The sequence below is a fragment of the Scardinius erythrophthalmus genome (assembly GCF_964197995.2).
Source record: "Scardinius erythrophthalmus genome assembly, chromosome: 11".
NCBI classification, from domain to species: Eukaryota; Metazoa; Chordata; class Actinopteri; order Cypriniformes; family Leuciscidae; genus Scardinius; species Scardinius erythrophthalmus.
The window spans coordinates 42,432,256-42,449,522 of NC_138231.1; the positions used below are offsets into that span (position 1 = coordinate 42,432,256).

A 17,267-nucleotide genomic window follows, 5' to 3' on the forward strand; every position below is an offset into this window, starting at 1 on the left:
ATCCAACTCTGCCTTGAATGGATCCAGCAGAGAGGATGTTGTTCCTCCAGGACCATCGAGGTCTTCATACACCACAGTTCTGTGCCCTCGCTTACTGTCTGAACTGAAGTATGCCAGTGTGACTTCTATTTTTATGGCTTAAATGAGCATAAAAAATCACTCTTGCCTAGACCATAGAAGTGCAGATTTGCTCTTAAAACAATGTTGATCATTTTCATGTCACATTTGAGGATACAGAACATGAGATAGGGAAGTAACTTACTCTGTTAAACACAGTTTCTTGGTTGTTGGGTCACAAAATTAAAAAATCCTTTTAAAGGCGAGAGATTGATTCATTAACATTAATAAAGTTATGTATGTGATTGGAAGCTCCATCAGTTACCACCCACCGTCAGTGTCGTCTGATTAATAATCATATAATAATCCTTCGCCATAGTATTGTAAATGCGCTGCATGGTTGAGGTGAAGTCTGTCTCTTCACCGCTGGATGGCACATGCATACTAGTACTACTCCCTCTCCTCCTCCTCCTCCTCCTCCTCCTCACTTCATTGCGCAGTTTGGATCATGTTTATCAAGCGCTCCACTTTTCCCACGCGCCAATTTGCGGGATTATACGCGTTTCGTGAGAAATCGGTATAACACTGTACTAAGAAGAGTTCAAGTGACTATCCTCTGTGTGTGAGGTAGGTTTGAATGAATATTAACATAGTTTTGCTTTGTTTGCTGCGTTTTGTGTGTGTCTGTGCTCATCTGTGTTCACTGCTGTTTTAACCCGCGGTTTCCACACAGTAATAAATTCGGGTTGTTAGGAGATGTTACGAGAGTTGTTTGTTGGGAGGATATCTCTAGTGAATAACAATCAGGCTGACGTGCTGTGGTTGCTGGGACAATCCTTCGCAAGAATGTGCTGTACAGAGCACTAACACACACACATACACACACACACACACACTTGCTTTTATACTGATATTAATATTATAACCTCACCCATACCATAATCCTGACAGAACACGTCGTGGATTTTTTATTTGAAGAAAAGAAAGAAAGAAAGAAAAAGAAAAACATTATTTACTTACTTTTTTTAGTAAGTTCTAAAAGTAAGTTTTATTTTTAGATTTTGCTCACTTTTGGATACAAATTTGCCCCCAAAATATAGTTAAGTAGTTACACCCACAACTATGACCTCTATTGTTTTTAAATTACGTTAATGATGAATGCAGCTAATCCAGGACAAATTTTGGTATTTAAAAAACATTATTAACTATTTACAATGAAGCCTTTTCTTTTTGAGCACGAACTACACAAAAATCTGGTCGTATCCTTCATGATACAACCATGACATTCCCTTCCCCATTTACCATTTACCATGGTAACCAATGGAGCCACTGCTAAAAATACAGTACTTGCTGTACCAAAATAATATCATAATATACTATAATGTACTATATTAATATATTTTACTGCTTGGTATGGTATCAGCCACCAAGTTTTTTTATAAATGTAATTTATTATGATTTTACATTAAGAACAATGATTACAATCTTTAAAAGGAAGGTTCTTTATGGTTCCATGGAACCTTTTCATTCCACAAAAGGTTCTTTATAGTGGAAAACGATTCTTTAGAGTTTTAAAATGTTCTTCACACAAAGAAAACACTTGTGGTTATCATGTAAGAGTTTTTAGCAAATGTGTCCAATGTCTGGCTAAGGTCAGAAACACATTATTTTAAAGTAAACTGGTCATCCACACCCTTATTCAGTTTTGTCTGCATGAATGTATTTCTGATGAACACCGCTGAGCTCAACCTTCTGCTGATCAGTATTAAGAGTTGAGACATTTAGTGACTATAGTGTCTGAAATGGTTTGGAATACCCTACATTGCTTTCATAAATACCCTACATCTTTATCATTATGATTTCTCCCTGATATTGTTTGTCTTAAACCTTTTGTGTGATGGAGGGGTTTTTGGCTCAGATAAAGGGTGTGGTGATATCATTCAGACTCTCTATGTCTAGATCGTTTCTGGTATTGGTCTTCCAAAGTACATATCTTATAACCCATTTGAAACCCATCAAGTGTTTCATAGGTAATACTTTGTAAAACTCATAAATTACCCTCATCATCATCATCATCATCATCATCATCATCATTATTTGCTGTAAAATATTTCATTAAGTTTCATTAAGTCATTCAATATTTCATTAAGTTTCATGTTGTTTAGAGACAGAGTTCTTCATATAATTTTGCTTGTTTTTGACACAAAAAATATGAAGTGATTCTCATTTAAAGAGGAAATTAAATGCAAACAAGTGTCTCACCACCGTAGAAATGAATGTTACTCCATATTATTTACATATTTCAGCATATCATGTTGTTTAGGCAGTCTTAATGCCTTAATGGATGAAAATAACACCAACCACAAATATAGGCTAATATTCATTAATATAGTTGATTCTCACAGAATCATGCCGTGGTCATATTTCACCCAAAGAATGATTGATGGCTGGATGGACAGATAGAATTAAAAAAGTAAATCATATTTTGCATAACTTTAAATTATATGGAATGGAACTGAGCTTAATTGACATGGAAAAAAGTCAGAAAATTATAATGGTCTTAAAAAATTGTTTTATTTTGAAAATGAAATCTGAGATGAACGTTCTTGACAGGTTTCGTGAGATTCACCTTTTTTTTTTGGATAAAACTTATTATAATTTAATAATCTACTCTATGCCTCTGAGCGACACAAACTCCAGACATTTCCTGGCAGGAACATCTGGGTCCTCCTCCAGTCCTCTGAATAGAGCTGAAAAACGAAACTCTTGCTGTGCGTCGCCACAAGGAGAAAGCATTATGACTAACCATCACAGGGATAAGGTTTCAAACGGGGAAATAATCAAGACCTCTTAGGAAAGGCTGTCAAGAATAGCAGTCCCCACATATATAAAGACAGAATAATCGGGGGTTTAAACAGTATTTTTAATATGATAATATGGCATTCTTTAGAGTTAAATGGTTTTCAGGGCTTTTAGCTGTTGCTTGCAGAGAATGATGTCATGAAGATTAAATTTGATAAGTGCACTTTTACGCTCTGAACCTTTCTCTACATCATACTCGTGTTTCTCTCTCACAGGACCATAACAAGATTTGCTGGTGTTCAGACGCATGTGTGTGATGTTTCTGAAGAGGAATCTGATTAGCAGTATTGACATGTTGATGATGAGTGAAGATGACGGAGGGCTTTGCGATTGTTAATGGACTAAATGAGCACAGATGCTGAAGAGATCTTTGCATTAGGGGCGAGCGGGGCTAGTTGTAACACACTTGTTTTAAAGGGATACTCCACTTTTTTTGGAAATAGGCTCATTTTACAACTCCCCCAGAGTTAAACAGTTGAGTTTTACCGTTTTCGAATCCATTCAGCCGAACTCCGGGTCTGGCGGTACCACTTTTAGCATAGCTTAGCATACATCATTGAATCGGACAAGACCATTACCATAAATACTTCCTCACATGATTGCTTTAGGGAAATTAAGTGAATAAGCTTCACTCCAATAATAGAAAAAATTGTTGGGTATATAAACAGATTTTTCCATTCAAACTTCAATCACAACTCTCACGATGCGTGAATCCCATTGCCCATGCAGACATCCAGTATATGCATCCAGTATACTGACTGGTTTATGTGCTCTTGAGTCTGTTGTCACTTTTAGTAAATAATTTTGTTACTAAAAGTGTTCTAACACACATTTCAGCTGCGAACCATACTGGAGATCACATGAACCGTTCCCCGCACCGCTTGAAGAGTTCATAAAACAACGTTCACATCATCCAAACGAACCTCGATGCGCTTCAGAAGTGCTAGTGTGAATGAACCCTGAATCGACATCAACACATACTCAGACTAGAGCCTCATTCCTCCTCAGAAGTCAAACAACCAAATTCAGTGGCTAGTTGCATAAATTGCTTAGACTATTCTTAAAAGTTAGTCATCTCATTTTCTTCTTCAAGACTGGTCCTGACTTTTTAAAGTCTAATTTGAATTGAAAAAGTAAGACTGATTACCTTTTATCTAACTGCTAGTTGGTCAAACTAAAAAAATAAAACACGTCAATTTACACAAGTTAGTTTAAAAGTCTTAACCCTTAAAAACACCTTTTGTGTTCCCAGTCTTTTAAAAATTGCTTGAAGTTCGCTCATAATGCCATATTATCATCAAATATTGGATTCAATCTTTTTGTCAACTTGTTTTCTTTCAATTTGCACAAATTTTGGGAACTGATTAATCGTAGGCCTCATTTATCTGCGCATATGCATCTCTTTTGAGTGGAAAAAAAAAACATTATTTGTGGATAAATTTGTCAACAAAATAAGGACAAAAATTGCACACTGTTTATCACAGTAGTGTTCTTTGATGTTTAACCAGGAAGTTTGTTTTGTTTTGGACAAAATGGCACAAAGTCACACATGTAGCGTCTGGACCAATCAGACACACAATTATTCATCATATTTAATGAATAAGCCTCAATACGCCTGAGGACCGTAACAAGCAAAGGTCCCGGATGGCCCAAGCGAGCCCTGAGATGCTCTCCCGCTGATCAGTATCAGCCGACACTGCAGTCCAGATACGGGAGGACCTCAGACACATTCCAGGAGGGGGAAGGAGGCCTCAGGCCAGAGGAACGACTCCTTAGTGGCCGTAAAAAAGGACTCTTCTCCATTCATTCATCGAAATCCATGTTACATGCTCAAGACAAAGGATCTTAAAACTTTCCCTCTGAGAGCTTAAGGCACCACTGGCTCACGAGAAGAGAAAGGCCACTGTCGGAGAGACCTCCCTCTCGGTGTTCTTTTTCTTCTTGCTTCTTCCCCTGGTTGCTGTTCGTGTGTTCGACATCCAGTCCGCCTGACCTTTCCTCCGGTGTTAATTTCCTAGACCATAACAGTAAGGCTAACATCGCAAGTTCATCATCATTTCTTCATTCAACGCGGAAGAAACTGATTGCAACTCCAACACTATCCACTCACAGAACCATCAAGACTTGAGACTGGATCTAGACGCAAGAAGGACGTTTTTGCTGTTTTGCCGACCGGATACAGCAAGAGTGTAATCTACCAGTTAGCTCCGCTGGTAGCTAAGCGTATGGGGTTTATTGTTGTGATTGGTCGTAGTGTTATCCAATTGCGTGCAGCGAGATTTTCAAATGCATGCTTGGTGCCGCCCCTCGAGCTTGACGATTTTCATTAGTCGATGCCAGACCATTAATCTTTCAGATTTGGGTTTGGATTTCCAGGCTACCATTATGGTATATTATCACCAAATATTGGATTCAATCTTTTTATCAACTTGTTTTCTTCCAAGTAGGACTGGTTTTATATTTTTTTTTTGGAACTGATTGATCGTAGGCCTCATTAGCCGCGTTTCCATTAAAGATTCGCGCAAAACTTTTGCAATTTTTTTCTAAATATCGATAAAAACCTATTGCGAAATGACGGCGTTTCCATTAACCGATGTTATGCGACTAAAACGTCATTTTTTCCTCTCGCGATAAGTCATTCCAAAAATCACGGCAACGGACGTTGGTAAGTTTATATATATATCACAGTCACGTGCCGCACTAGACATTATTACTATTAATGGAAGGAAACGTAGGCGTGTTATCCAAGCATTAATGGCAAGGAAAGAGCTTATACTGTGTCTGTGAGCGGCACATATGAGGTGTTTCTGGGTTTTTCTCACTCCTTTCTGCTTCAAGGTCTTGATTGTGGCATTTCTTTGAGGTTTAGAATCCAGTATTTCTGTCATTCTTTTGTCTTTTATGAATTCAATAAAAAACTCCGTCTCGTATTCTGTCCAAACACAAGTCAGGTGACCTGTAAATGCGCAAAAACTGTTTCCATTGCAGTTTTGCGAAATATTTCTTTTTCGAATTGCCTGAAAAACCCCCTCATGCGAGCGTAAAAACTTTTTTGCGATAAATGGGAGTTTTTGCGAAATCGACGTGTTTCCATTGAGCGTATTTTCAATTCGCAATTTCAATTTGCGCAATTTGAAAGGTAATGGAAACGCGGCTATTGATCTGAAGATGAAGTTCATCTCTCTGAAAAAGAAAGCCTGTAATAGTTTGTTTGTGTACATGAATGTGTGTGTATGTCTGACCACACATGTACAGGTCTGAGGCCTTTATCTTTGCAAGCACACGTTTGTGAACATGAACATGGTCCTGAACACTAAATGTTTCTCTTTTTTTCGATCTCCCCCATTCATATTCAATGGATAGTCATTTTTGACTAATATAAGCTCAGATCAATATAAGGCTTAAAATCAGTCAGTTTCAAAAATAAATACACACCTGTCCTAATTGAAAGAAAACAAGTTGACAAAAAGATTGAGTCCAATATTTGGTGATAATATAGAGTAATGAGAGATTTATAAGCATTTTTTGGCAGGCTGGTCATTCTTGACCGGGAACAGGCCGGTCAAAGCTGGATTAAAACTTACTTACTCAGTAAATTTTAATCCAATGTGATAATGTTAACTAGCATTTTCAGGGAAAAGAAAATCCACTCCGGATCAAAATGACCCGAACACAACATGAGTGTTTTAAAATAGTGCAACTAGCCTCAGAAAACTGATCTGAAATATTATTTTTTAGGTTAGTGTGTGTGTGTGATGGTTAGTTTTAGGGGTCTGGTTAGTGTGTGTGGGTCTGGTTAGTGTGTGTGTGATGGGTAGTTTTAGGGGTCGGGTTAGTGTGTGTGTGTGTGTGTGTGTGTGTGTGATGGGTAGTTTTAGGGGTCTGGTTAGTGTGTGTGGGTCTGGTTAGTGTGTGTGTGATGGGTAGTTTTAGGGGTCGGGTTAGTGTGTGTGTGTGTGTGTGTGTGTGTGCGATGGGTAGTTTTAGGGGTCGGGTGAGTGTGTGTGGGTCGGGTTAGTGTGTGTGTGTGTGTGTGTGTGTGTGATGGTTAGTTTTAGGGGTCTGGTTAGTGTGTGTGGGTCTGGTTAGTGTGTGTGTGATGGGTAGTTTTAGGGGTCGGGTTAGTGTGTGTGTGTGTGTGATGGGTAGTTTTAGGGGTCGGGTTAGTGTGTGTGGGTCGGGTTAGTGTGTGTGTGTGTGTGTGTGTGTGTGTGTGATGGTTAGTTTTAGGGGTCTGGTTAGTGTGTGTGTGTGATGGGTGGTTTTAGGGGTAGGGTTAGTGTGTGTGTGTGATGGGTAGTTTTAGGGGTCGGGTTAGTGTGTGTGTGATGGGTAGTTTTAGGGGTCGGGTTAGTGTGTGTGTGATGGGTAGTTTTAGGGGTTTGGTTAGTGTGTGTGTGTGATGGGTAGTTTTAGGGGTCGGGTTAGTGTGTGTGTGATGGGTAGTTTTAGGGGTCGGGTTAGTGTGTGTGTGATGGGTGGTTTTAGGGGTCGGGTTAGTGTGTGAGTGTGATGGGTAGTTTTAGGGGTCGGGTTAGTGTGAGTGTGATGGGTAGTTTTAGGGGTCGGGTTAGTGTGTGAGTGTGATGGGTAGTTTTAGGGGTTTGGTTAGTGTGTGAGTGTGATGGGTAGTTTTAGGGGTCGGGTTAGTGTGTGTGTGATGGGTAGTTTTAGGGGTCGGGTTAGTGTGTGAGTGTGATGGGTAGTTTTAGGGGTCTGGTTAGTGTGTGTGTGTGTGATGGGTAGTTTTAGGGGTCTGGTTAGTGTGTGTGTGTGATGGGTAGTTTTAGGGGTCTGGTTAGTGTGTGTGTGTGTGATGGGTAGTTTTAGGGGTCGGGTTAGTGTGTGAGTGTGATGGGTAGTTTTAGGGGTCGGGTTAGTGTGTGTGTGATGGGTAGTTTTAGGGGTCGGGTTAGTGTGTGAGTGTGATGGGTAGTTTTAGTGGTTTGGTTAGTGTGTGAGTGTGATGGGTAGTTTTAGGGGTCGGGTTAGTGTGTGTGTGATGGGTAGTTTTAGGGGTCGGGTTAGTGTGTGTGTGATGGGTGGTTTTAGGGGTCGGGTTAGTGTGTGTGTGATGGGTGGTTTTAGGGGTCGGGTTAGTGTGTGAGTGTGATGGGTAGTTTTAGGGGTCGGGTTAGTGTGTGTGTGTGATGGGTAGTTTTAGGGGTCGGGTTAGTGTGTGTGTGATGGGTGGTTTTAGGGGTCGGGTTAGTGTGTGTGTGATGGGTGGTTTTAGGGGTCGGGTTAGTGAGTGTGTGATGGGTGGTTTTAGGGGTCGGGTTAGTGTGTGAGTGTGATGGGTAGTTTTAGGGGTCGGGTTAGTGTGAGTGTGATGGGTAGTTTTAGGGGTCGGGTTAGTGTGTGAGTGTGATGGGTAGTTTTAGGGGTTTGGTTAGTGTGTGAGTGTGATGGGTAGTTTTAGGGGTCGGGTTAGTGTGTGTGTGATGGGTAGTTTTAGGGGTCGGGTTAGTGTGTGTGTGATGGGTGGTTTTAGGGGTCGGGTTAGTGTGTGTGTGATGGGTGGTTTTAGGGGTCGGGTTAGTGTGTGTGTGTGATGGGTAGTTTTAGGGGTCTGGTTAGTGTGTGTGTGTGATGGGTAGTTTTAGGGGTCTGGTTAGTGTGTGTGTGTGTGATGGGTAGTTTTAGGGGTCTGGTTAGTGTGTGTGTGTGTGTGTGTGTGATGGGTAGTTTTAGGGGTCTGGTTAGTGTGTGTGTGTGTGTGATGGGTAGTTTTAGGGGTCAGGTTAGTGTGTGAGTGTGATGGGTAGTTTTAGGGGTCGGGTTAGTGTGTGTGTGATGGGTAGTTTTAGGGGTCGGGTTAGTGTGTGTGTGATGGGTAGTTTTAGGGGTCGGGTTAGTGTGTGAGTGTGATGGGTAGTTTTAGGGGTCGGGTTAGTGTGTGTGTGATGGGTGGTTTTAGGGGTCGGGTTAGTGTGTGTGTGATGGGTGGTTTTAGGGGTCGGGTTAGTGTGTGAGTGTGATGGGTAGTTTTAGGGGTCTGGTTAGTGTGTGAGTGTGATGGGTAGTTTTAGGGGTCTGGTTAGTGTGTGTGTGTGATGGGTAGTTTTAGGGGTCTGGTTAGTGTGTGTGTGATGGGTAGTTTTAGGGGTCGGGTTAGTGTGTGTGGGTCGGGTGTGTGTGTGTGTGTGATGGGTAATTTTAGGGGTCGGGTTAGTGTGTGTGTGTGATGGGTAGTTTTAGGGGTCGGGTTAGTGTGTGTGTGATGGGTGGTTTTAGGGGTCGGGTTAGTGTGTGAGTGTGATGGGTAGTTTTAGAGGTCTGGTTAGTGTGTGTGTGTGATGGGTAGTTTTAGGGGTCTGGTTAGTGTGTGTGTGATGGGTAGTTTTAGGGGTCGGGTTAGTGTGTGTGGGTCGGGTGTGTGTGTGTGTGTGTGATGGGTAATTTTAGGGGTCGGGTTAGTGTGTGTGTGTGTGATGGGTAATTTTAGGGGTCGGGTTAGTGTGTGTGGGTCGGGTTAGTGTGTGTGTGTGATGGTTAGATTTAGCGGTAGGGTTAGTGTAGGGGGAGAGAATGTACAGTTTGTACAGTATAAAAACCATTACATCTATAGAGAGTATACATTACTCTATTGTGCTGTATAAAAATCATGATGTCTATGGAAAGTCCCCATAAAACATGGAAACCCAATATGTGTGTGTGTGTGTGTGTGTGTGTGTGTGTGTGTGTGTGTGTTTGATAAAAGTTAAGAAAAGTATACATCATTTTATGGTGTTGTCTTGGCCAGTAACAAGCTGAATGTATTATTTTGGAAGTTTTTGGCAGTTAAACAAACGGCTCATTTCACAATGCCCAATGTCCCAATGTGCTTTTCTGTTGTTTGAGCATTAAGCTTTTCAAATACAATTTTTGTCTAACATTCTCCTAAAAAGTTGAGAATGTTATTCCCTTTTCCTTTTGGGGAAAGCATGATACAGCTGTATTTATGAGCCATGTATCAGGTATATCTATGAGTAATGTTTCAGGTTGTGAACAACAGGCCATTGTTTAGGGTTTGCCATTGTCTGGGACTGTATATAACATGAGAAGTCCTCCTATATAACATGAAAGGTCCTCGTCCTGGGAACCCGTCAAAAACACGGATGTCTGTAGGAGCAAGTGTGGCTGTGGTGTTGAGGATCTGTCTACACTTGCTCATGTCAGCTCTCTGAATGAATTATTACCATAGTGCATCTGTGGCCCTACAGTGGTCATCAATACATGTAATAAATCTCTCTACTGACTTTGAAGTTTTTGACTTGAAGGACTGGGGGTTTAGACGGTAGCTAAAGCACTTATATAATCAGGTTTGTATCATGTGGAATCAGTTACAGCTGTTGATGCCGAATTTAAGGAATGAATGTTAATGCTTTTGCATCTTTTACCGCATAAACATTATATAGAACATTAATCGACTCGTTATCCCTTGGTGCTGTGCTTTGGTGTGAAATGCATTGCATGTTATTAAGTTAATTTTAAGGAATAAGTTCCTTAATCTGTTTTATTTGCACACAATTCTATCAGTTAAACCATATATGTTAAGTTGAAGCTGTATAACTGTTGTCATTTACTAACCTTGGGGTGTTACCCTGTGTGAATCAAGGGAAAGTGTCAAGAAAATTCATGCACAGTGGAAACACAGCATGTGCCCGTGAGTCAAACACAACAGGATCAAATGACATTTCTCAAGTCTTTGCCAAAACCAGGTGTAATAATCAGTGTCAGCGTGAAACGAGTCTGTCAAAGCTTGTGCTGCCATTCTGCAGATCCTCCTGAAGATATTAATTCAGAAACACATGTTTTTTTTGTGTTTTTTTTTAGCTGCAAAATGTCTAGTATGTCCAACTCGTGTGGGGCGATTATATTCTGTGTTGCAAATTATAATAGTTAACATGAATAAACAATATTTCTATAGTATTTATCTTAATGTTAATTTCACCATTAACTAATTTTTAAAATCAAAAGTTGCATTTGTTAGCATTAGTTAATGCACATGAAGAAAGAATGAACCGCTGTATTCTTATAGATTTTATAGATTAATAAATGTTGTAAAAATAAATTACTCCGTTAGTACTGACATTACTGACATATCTGTTGATATAGGGCTGACAGCCCCACACACCTTCCTCTTCTTCTGTTTCACATTGCCTGTGATCACATCCGCTCTTACTCTGGAAAAATATTTCTGCTTTTGTGACAGTTGTGCCGTTTCCTGTTTCCCTACAGGCTTTCTCCAGAGGACATGAGGGTTAGATCCCTCCAGGAGCTGGACATCTATGGTTCCTCTCTCCTCTCATCCCACAGCAGAGGGACTCGTTCCTATTCCTGATCCCCAAACCTCCCCCATCCCCGAGTCTTTCCCTAATTCATGACCCAGCAGGATGCATCATCTGTGCGAGCTCTCTCTGAGCGTCTCCTCATAGCCTCGCACAAGGGCCAAGCTGAGCATGTGGTTCAGCTCATCAACAAAGGGGCCAAGGTAGCCATTACCAAGGTCAGTGTCATGCTTTAGTAATCTTAGAAGTCATTTTATCGTCATTCAAACATTGTCGTGAGCCGAAGGAAGGGATACACCCTAGACAGATGTGCACCTGTGAAGTCCCATTTGTGATATTAGGCATCAGAAGGTCGCTCGTGAGCAAGCTCTTTGGCTACGTTCACACTGCAGGGCTTAATGCTCAATTCCGATTTTTTGAAAAAATTCGATTTTTTGCAAGGCCGTTCACATTTCCAATTAAATGCGACCTTTTGTGATCTCCTGTGTGAACGTGAAATTACCCAGATGTGACCCGCATGCGCCGAAGAGTACTCAACGGTCAACGACGTCACTTGTTGTTTGCGGAAGTAGCTAAACTTTAACCAGAGCCCGTCTCTGCTTTAACTAACTCTGATTTTTTCACTCACACACACACACACACACACACGAGCGCACGCAGCGACCGTTACACAAGAGCCAGACAGCAGCCGCTGACCTATCTAATATCAGATTCAGCATAAATAAGTTAACATAACGTATATATATAATGGCCGTGGGCTTTTTTTTTTTTTTTTTTTTATTAACGGGCTCGTCGAGGTCGACCTGTTCAGCAGATTTACCTCAGCTCGACGAATATGCAGTCCGTTTTCAAACCGACGACTAGCTGCTAACGTTACTTCAATGCAGAATTATGACATTTTTCGCGTATCAATGACGTGCGGGTCGGATACATGCGACCTGGCCGTTCAGACTGAAGTCGCATTTCAAAAGATCGGATATGTATCGGATTTGGGACCACATACCCAAGTGGCCTGGGTCGCATTTGAAAATATCGGATCTGTGTCGTTCAGACTGTCATGAAAAGATCAGATACAGGTCGCATAGGGGCAAAAAAATCGGAATTGGGTCGTTTCAGCCTGCAGTGTGAACGTAGCCTTTGTGTCTGCTATGTTCCCTCGATCAGGGCTGCACGATATTGAAGAAAAATGCGATATGATGCAAGGAGGAGATCCAGTCAGATGATAAAATCTATTTTTATTTTCTCCCTACCCGACATCGACCCTAGGGTGAGAGTACATGCACACATGGTTCTGGACCATACGTGTCAAGAAATCGCTGATCTCAATAAAAAATACAAAAAGCAAAGAAACTGCTCTTGTTCCTTGAAATGCCTCAAGCGTTGCGTTCGAAGATGCAGTCTCAGATGAAAGTCTTGATGGCTTTTAATAGTTTATGGTGACGAAGTTGCAATTCTTCTAGGTTGAGTGCACAGCAAAATCCCCAGAGTAAAATTAACTCTGTTCAGAGAACATTTGGTCCCTCTCTACAGAGAGTTAAAATAACTCTGAATCAGAGTAAAAGTTAATGAGATACTTAAGTGATTAATTAAGTGATGATTGGGCATTAATGATGAACACCTGCTGTTAACAAGTTCTCAGCAGAGGAGGATTCAACAACTCCATAAACAGCATTACCAGCTTCACTTATTACTAACCAGACTAACTTTATTTCTGTCATACGTTTACAGAAGTTCGTATTGAGAATTGAGGTTTAGATGTTGACGATTTATTGAAAATGTATGATCACCATTATCGTGATGAATGTTTCCTTTAGTTGGGCAGTTTGAGTCTAGCTTATATTTTTGAGTGTTTATGATTTTTGTAACAGCTTTTACCAAAACATGTAATTTGTTGCAAAGAATGCCAGATGCAAAGATGTTCAGGTGATCTAGTTTTCAACAACAAAAAGTAGAATGATGCGCTTATATCATCACTGTCCAAAAGTGGTCATTTGATGTTAATAGATTATGTTCACTAACAATACTCTCTTGCCACAAATTGGACATTTTGAATTTTTTTAAATACATAATAGGGGATTTTTTTTTTTTTCTAAGACACAGACATCAAGAATCAGCTTATGAATCTCAACAATGGTAACATGTTTCATGCCGCAATGCATCCTGGGAGCCATGAGTTTTATACTATTGTGGCTCCCAGCATGCATTGCAGCATGAAGCATGTCACCATTGTTGAGATTCATAAGCTGATTATTGATGTCTTTGTTTAAAAAAAAAAAAAATCCCCTATTATGTATTTTAAATTTCAAAATGTCCAATCTGTAGCAAGAGAGTATTGTTAGTGAATATAATCTATTAACATCAAATGACCACTTTTGGACAGTGGCGATATAAACGCATTTTTTTACTATCTGCTGTTAAACACTATATCACCTGATCATCTTTGTTTTTGGTTTTCTTTGTAACAAATTACATGTTTTGGTAAAAGCTGTTACAAAAACCACAAACTCGCAAGAAGAGTCAAACTGCCCAACTGAAGGAAACACTCATCACTATAACGGTGATCATACATTTTCAATAAATCATCAACATATAAACCTCTGTTAATTCTTAATAAGACCTTCTGTAGATGTCTGACAGAAATAAAGTCAGTCTGGGGTGTGTTTCCCGAAAGCATCGTTGGCCAACTATGGTCGCAAGTTCCGTCGTTACCAATAGAGTTCAATGGACATTGCGATGAACTTGCGACCATAGTTGGCCAACGATGCTTTCGGGAAACGCACCCCTGGTTAGTAATAAGTGAAGCTGGTAATGCTGTTTATGGAGTTGTTTAATCCTCCTCTGCTGAGAACTTGTTAACAGCAGGTGTTCATCATTAATGCCCAATCATCACTTAATTAATCACTTAAGTATCTCATTAACTTTAACTCTGATTCAGAGTTATTTTAACTCTCTGTAGAGAGGGACCAAATGTTCTCTGAACAGAGTTAATTTTACTCTGGGGATTTTGCTGTGTGAAAGATGTTGTAACTTCGGTGATGTTAGTCTGACTCTGGCTGTTGAGAGAGTCTTCTCTCCTGACGGGGGGGTTGCACATGGCCTGATGTGTTGAGGCCTGTCGGCGCCGCTGTGCTGGTCCCAGGACCAAGCGAAGTCCTACACAGAAGAGAGGGAGCTCTTTAACGTCCACAGACACTATTTTCGCTTGACAATCGTACCTTCCTCATTGGTCAAGCCAAACTCGAGAGGCACACAGACACACAGATTAATTTGATAGGAAGCATGATACCCATAAGGTTACATTATCTTGTGGCTCAATCATAAAACATGCCTAAAACAAAATACAATACAAGAGACAATATGCAAAACAGCAATAATAGATACAATGTCTTGGGAATATGCATGTTCATTCATAGTTTGTCTATGAATTAATGAGGAAAAGTCTGTTTTACGGGCTTTATGTGTCTTTCCTATGGCCTGTGCTTTTGCATGTGGCCAACCTCCACATTCTTTTGAGCAATAAAACTTCATTCTTGAGTCTTATCAGATGATTTCTCATTGCTTGCCAAGGCAAGCAGAGGCCTGGTCCTCCATCTCAGTGCAAATTGCCATTCGGGGGTCGTCCCATACAACTCTTACACACAGTTTGTTCGTTGGGTAAAGGGTTTTAAAGATTATTTGTTAAATATAACAAATGTTTGTCTGATTTGTCTCAGTTAGTACAGACAATAGACTCATAAACACATCACAGAAATGAGCATTTTTACCTGGATAAGGGCAATGTTTACATTATTAAATGTATGTTTCTTCTATGCCAGATTCTTACATTTAACAAATTTAGTAATAAGACACTTTGTGTGACAAATTCCAGGAAAAGTGCATACAGATTCTTAAGTTCTGTGATGGCACTGAAATAAATCATATGTCCTTATATATAAACATATGATGCAGTTTTTGTGTCAGTCAGTGGAGCAGTTTGGCAGGTTTTGCAGTTAATAAACAGCCCTAGAGAGAAAAAGTGACATGTGCCAGTTTTCAATAGCCTGGCAAGCCAGACCCACATCAAGCACGGCTCAATCCGAGGTGTGGGATTAACGATTGTCTTTCAGATTCCCTCTGCATTTAATAGGATAGCGCTACAACCAACCAGAGTGCTTTCCCACCAGCGGAGCTAGTTGATTGGTTAAACTTTTGCCGTATCCGGTCGGCAAAACTCCGAACTCATCTTCCTTTTTTAATATTGACTTCATTGCTGTTCTTTGTTCTTTTCTCAAAGAAAAGCTTAACTCCAAGTCTTCCAGAGTCGCAGCCAAAGCCGATTGGAAAGAACGCTGTTCGCCAGCAGCTCTTCTTTAAGTAGCAGGGAACTGTCGCAATTCTGCCGTCATTATGTTAAGCCCGCCCACCGACTCTATACACGATGTGATTGGCCTGACTAGAGTTTGGTTTTTCCAGCTCGCAAGCCAACGGAGAGTTGCTAGACGACACTGGCTGCAAAATAAAATTGCTGCCGCTAGGATGAGTCCCAATTCGCATACTATCCGTCCTAAATAGTATGCGAAACTAGAATTAGTACGTCCCAAATCGTAGCATGTTGAAAAGAGTATTCCAAAGATACCCGGATGGTCTACTATTTCCGGTTAGAATTCGAAGTGCAGATCAATGCACACTCTAACGGCTAATATTGCCCACAACCCATTGCGTGCGGGAGGGAGGAGCTTTGCGGTGATGATGGTGATGTAAACCTGGCAGTCGGATGCAGCAACGGAGATGCGCCCTCAGTTTTTAAGTGTAAGAATTCAAATGTTTAACCCTAATTAAAGTTATATTTTATTGTCTCGTAATATTAATGGGTTTCTGTTGTGCCAAAAAAGTACCGTGTTTATCTTGTAGGGTCCGATGAAGATACCGAGCGCCTCATTGCAGGCTACAAAACAATAAATAAATAGGCTCTAGTACAGTGTCATGCAAGTGTCTTTTTTTATGTATTTCTTTTTATGTTTGTGTCTGACTTATTTGTAGTAATACTGTGGCTGTACATATGTTAACTTTATCAGTCCAACCAAAGAAACATGGTTACTACACTTTTACTATAGTAAAAGCATGGTTCATTTTCATCGGGGTATTTTTAAGTATTATACATAAGTATAAGATTAAGTATAAAATACGTTAAACAATAGTTACACTATAAACTTTAAATATTTTAACTCAGAAAATAAGTAGCGCTAGCTTTCGTTACACACATTTGCACATGAACGTCAGAACCAGCCGCCTCACAAACGACCTGCGTTTGGTTGATCTACGACGACGCCCTGCTTCACTCCTCAATTTGGTAAACACATTGTAAATGTATTGTGGAAAAAAAGATGGGAATAGTAAATAAAATTATATTGCATATAAGAATGAATGAAATGTTAAATGTTTTGTTAACAGTCGCGGTGTGCGTAACTAGGCAACCACGTTCAAGTTCACGTTGCATGACGTCATCGAAGTATGTCCCAGAACGTGCATACTTTTTTGCTACACACTCAAAAGTATGTACTTTTTCATCACAAAAAAAGTACATACTTTTAGGTCGTAGTATAAGTAGGCGAATTGGGACTCAGCCTAGATCTCTAGGCTCTTGACCAACATGAGAGCAGTGACACTAGTGATTGGATGGTTGGATGGTGGTGGTTTGCTATTGGTGGATCTCATGTGAGTGACAGGTTGACATCATCAGAAGAGATGCTGCAAGTGGGAGGGGAAGATATTTCAGTTAAAGATTATGAAGGCACACGAATTGAAAAAAAAAAAGATTATGATGTGCATGTGCACAAATAAATAATTTACAATAAATACTGCAATATACTATAAAAAAACAACAACAAAAAACAAGTGACTTTAATACTGATGCACAGTCACAATTCTGAAACAAAGCCAGGGACTGTTTCCTACACTCAGAGAGCGTTTGAACAGAACAGATTTCACACAGGAGGAAATCTGAGAGCCTGGTCCATAATTCACTGGCTTTAAAGGGATAGTTCACCCAAAAATGAAAATGCTGTCATCATTTACTCTTCCTCAAGTTGTTCCAAA

At 40.3% G+C, this 17,267-nt stretch overlaps 1 protein-coding gene across 1 annotated transcript in view; it reads left to right on the forward strand.

The window, feature by feature from the left end:
* The first annotated feature begins 537 nt into the window (after window positions 1-537).
* The window catches only part of ankrd6b (ankyrin repeat domain 6b), a 46,989-nt gene continuing 30,259 nt past the window's right edge, over window positions 538-17,267 (forward strand). Inside the window, exons 1-2 of the mRNA XM_081379295.1 lie at window positions 538-684; window positions 11,143-11,410. Coding sequence (XP_081235421.1) covers window positions 11,285-11,410 — 126 coding nt within the window. The 5' untranslated portion in view covers window positions 538-684; window positions 11,143-11,284. The remainder of the gene's footprint in view (window positions 685-11,142; window positions 11,411-17,267) is intronic.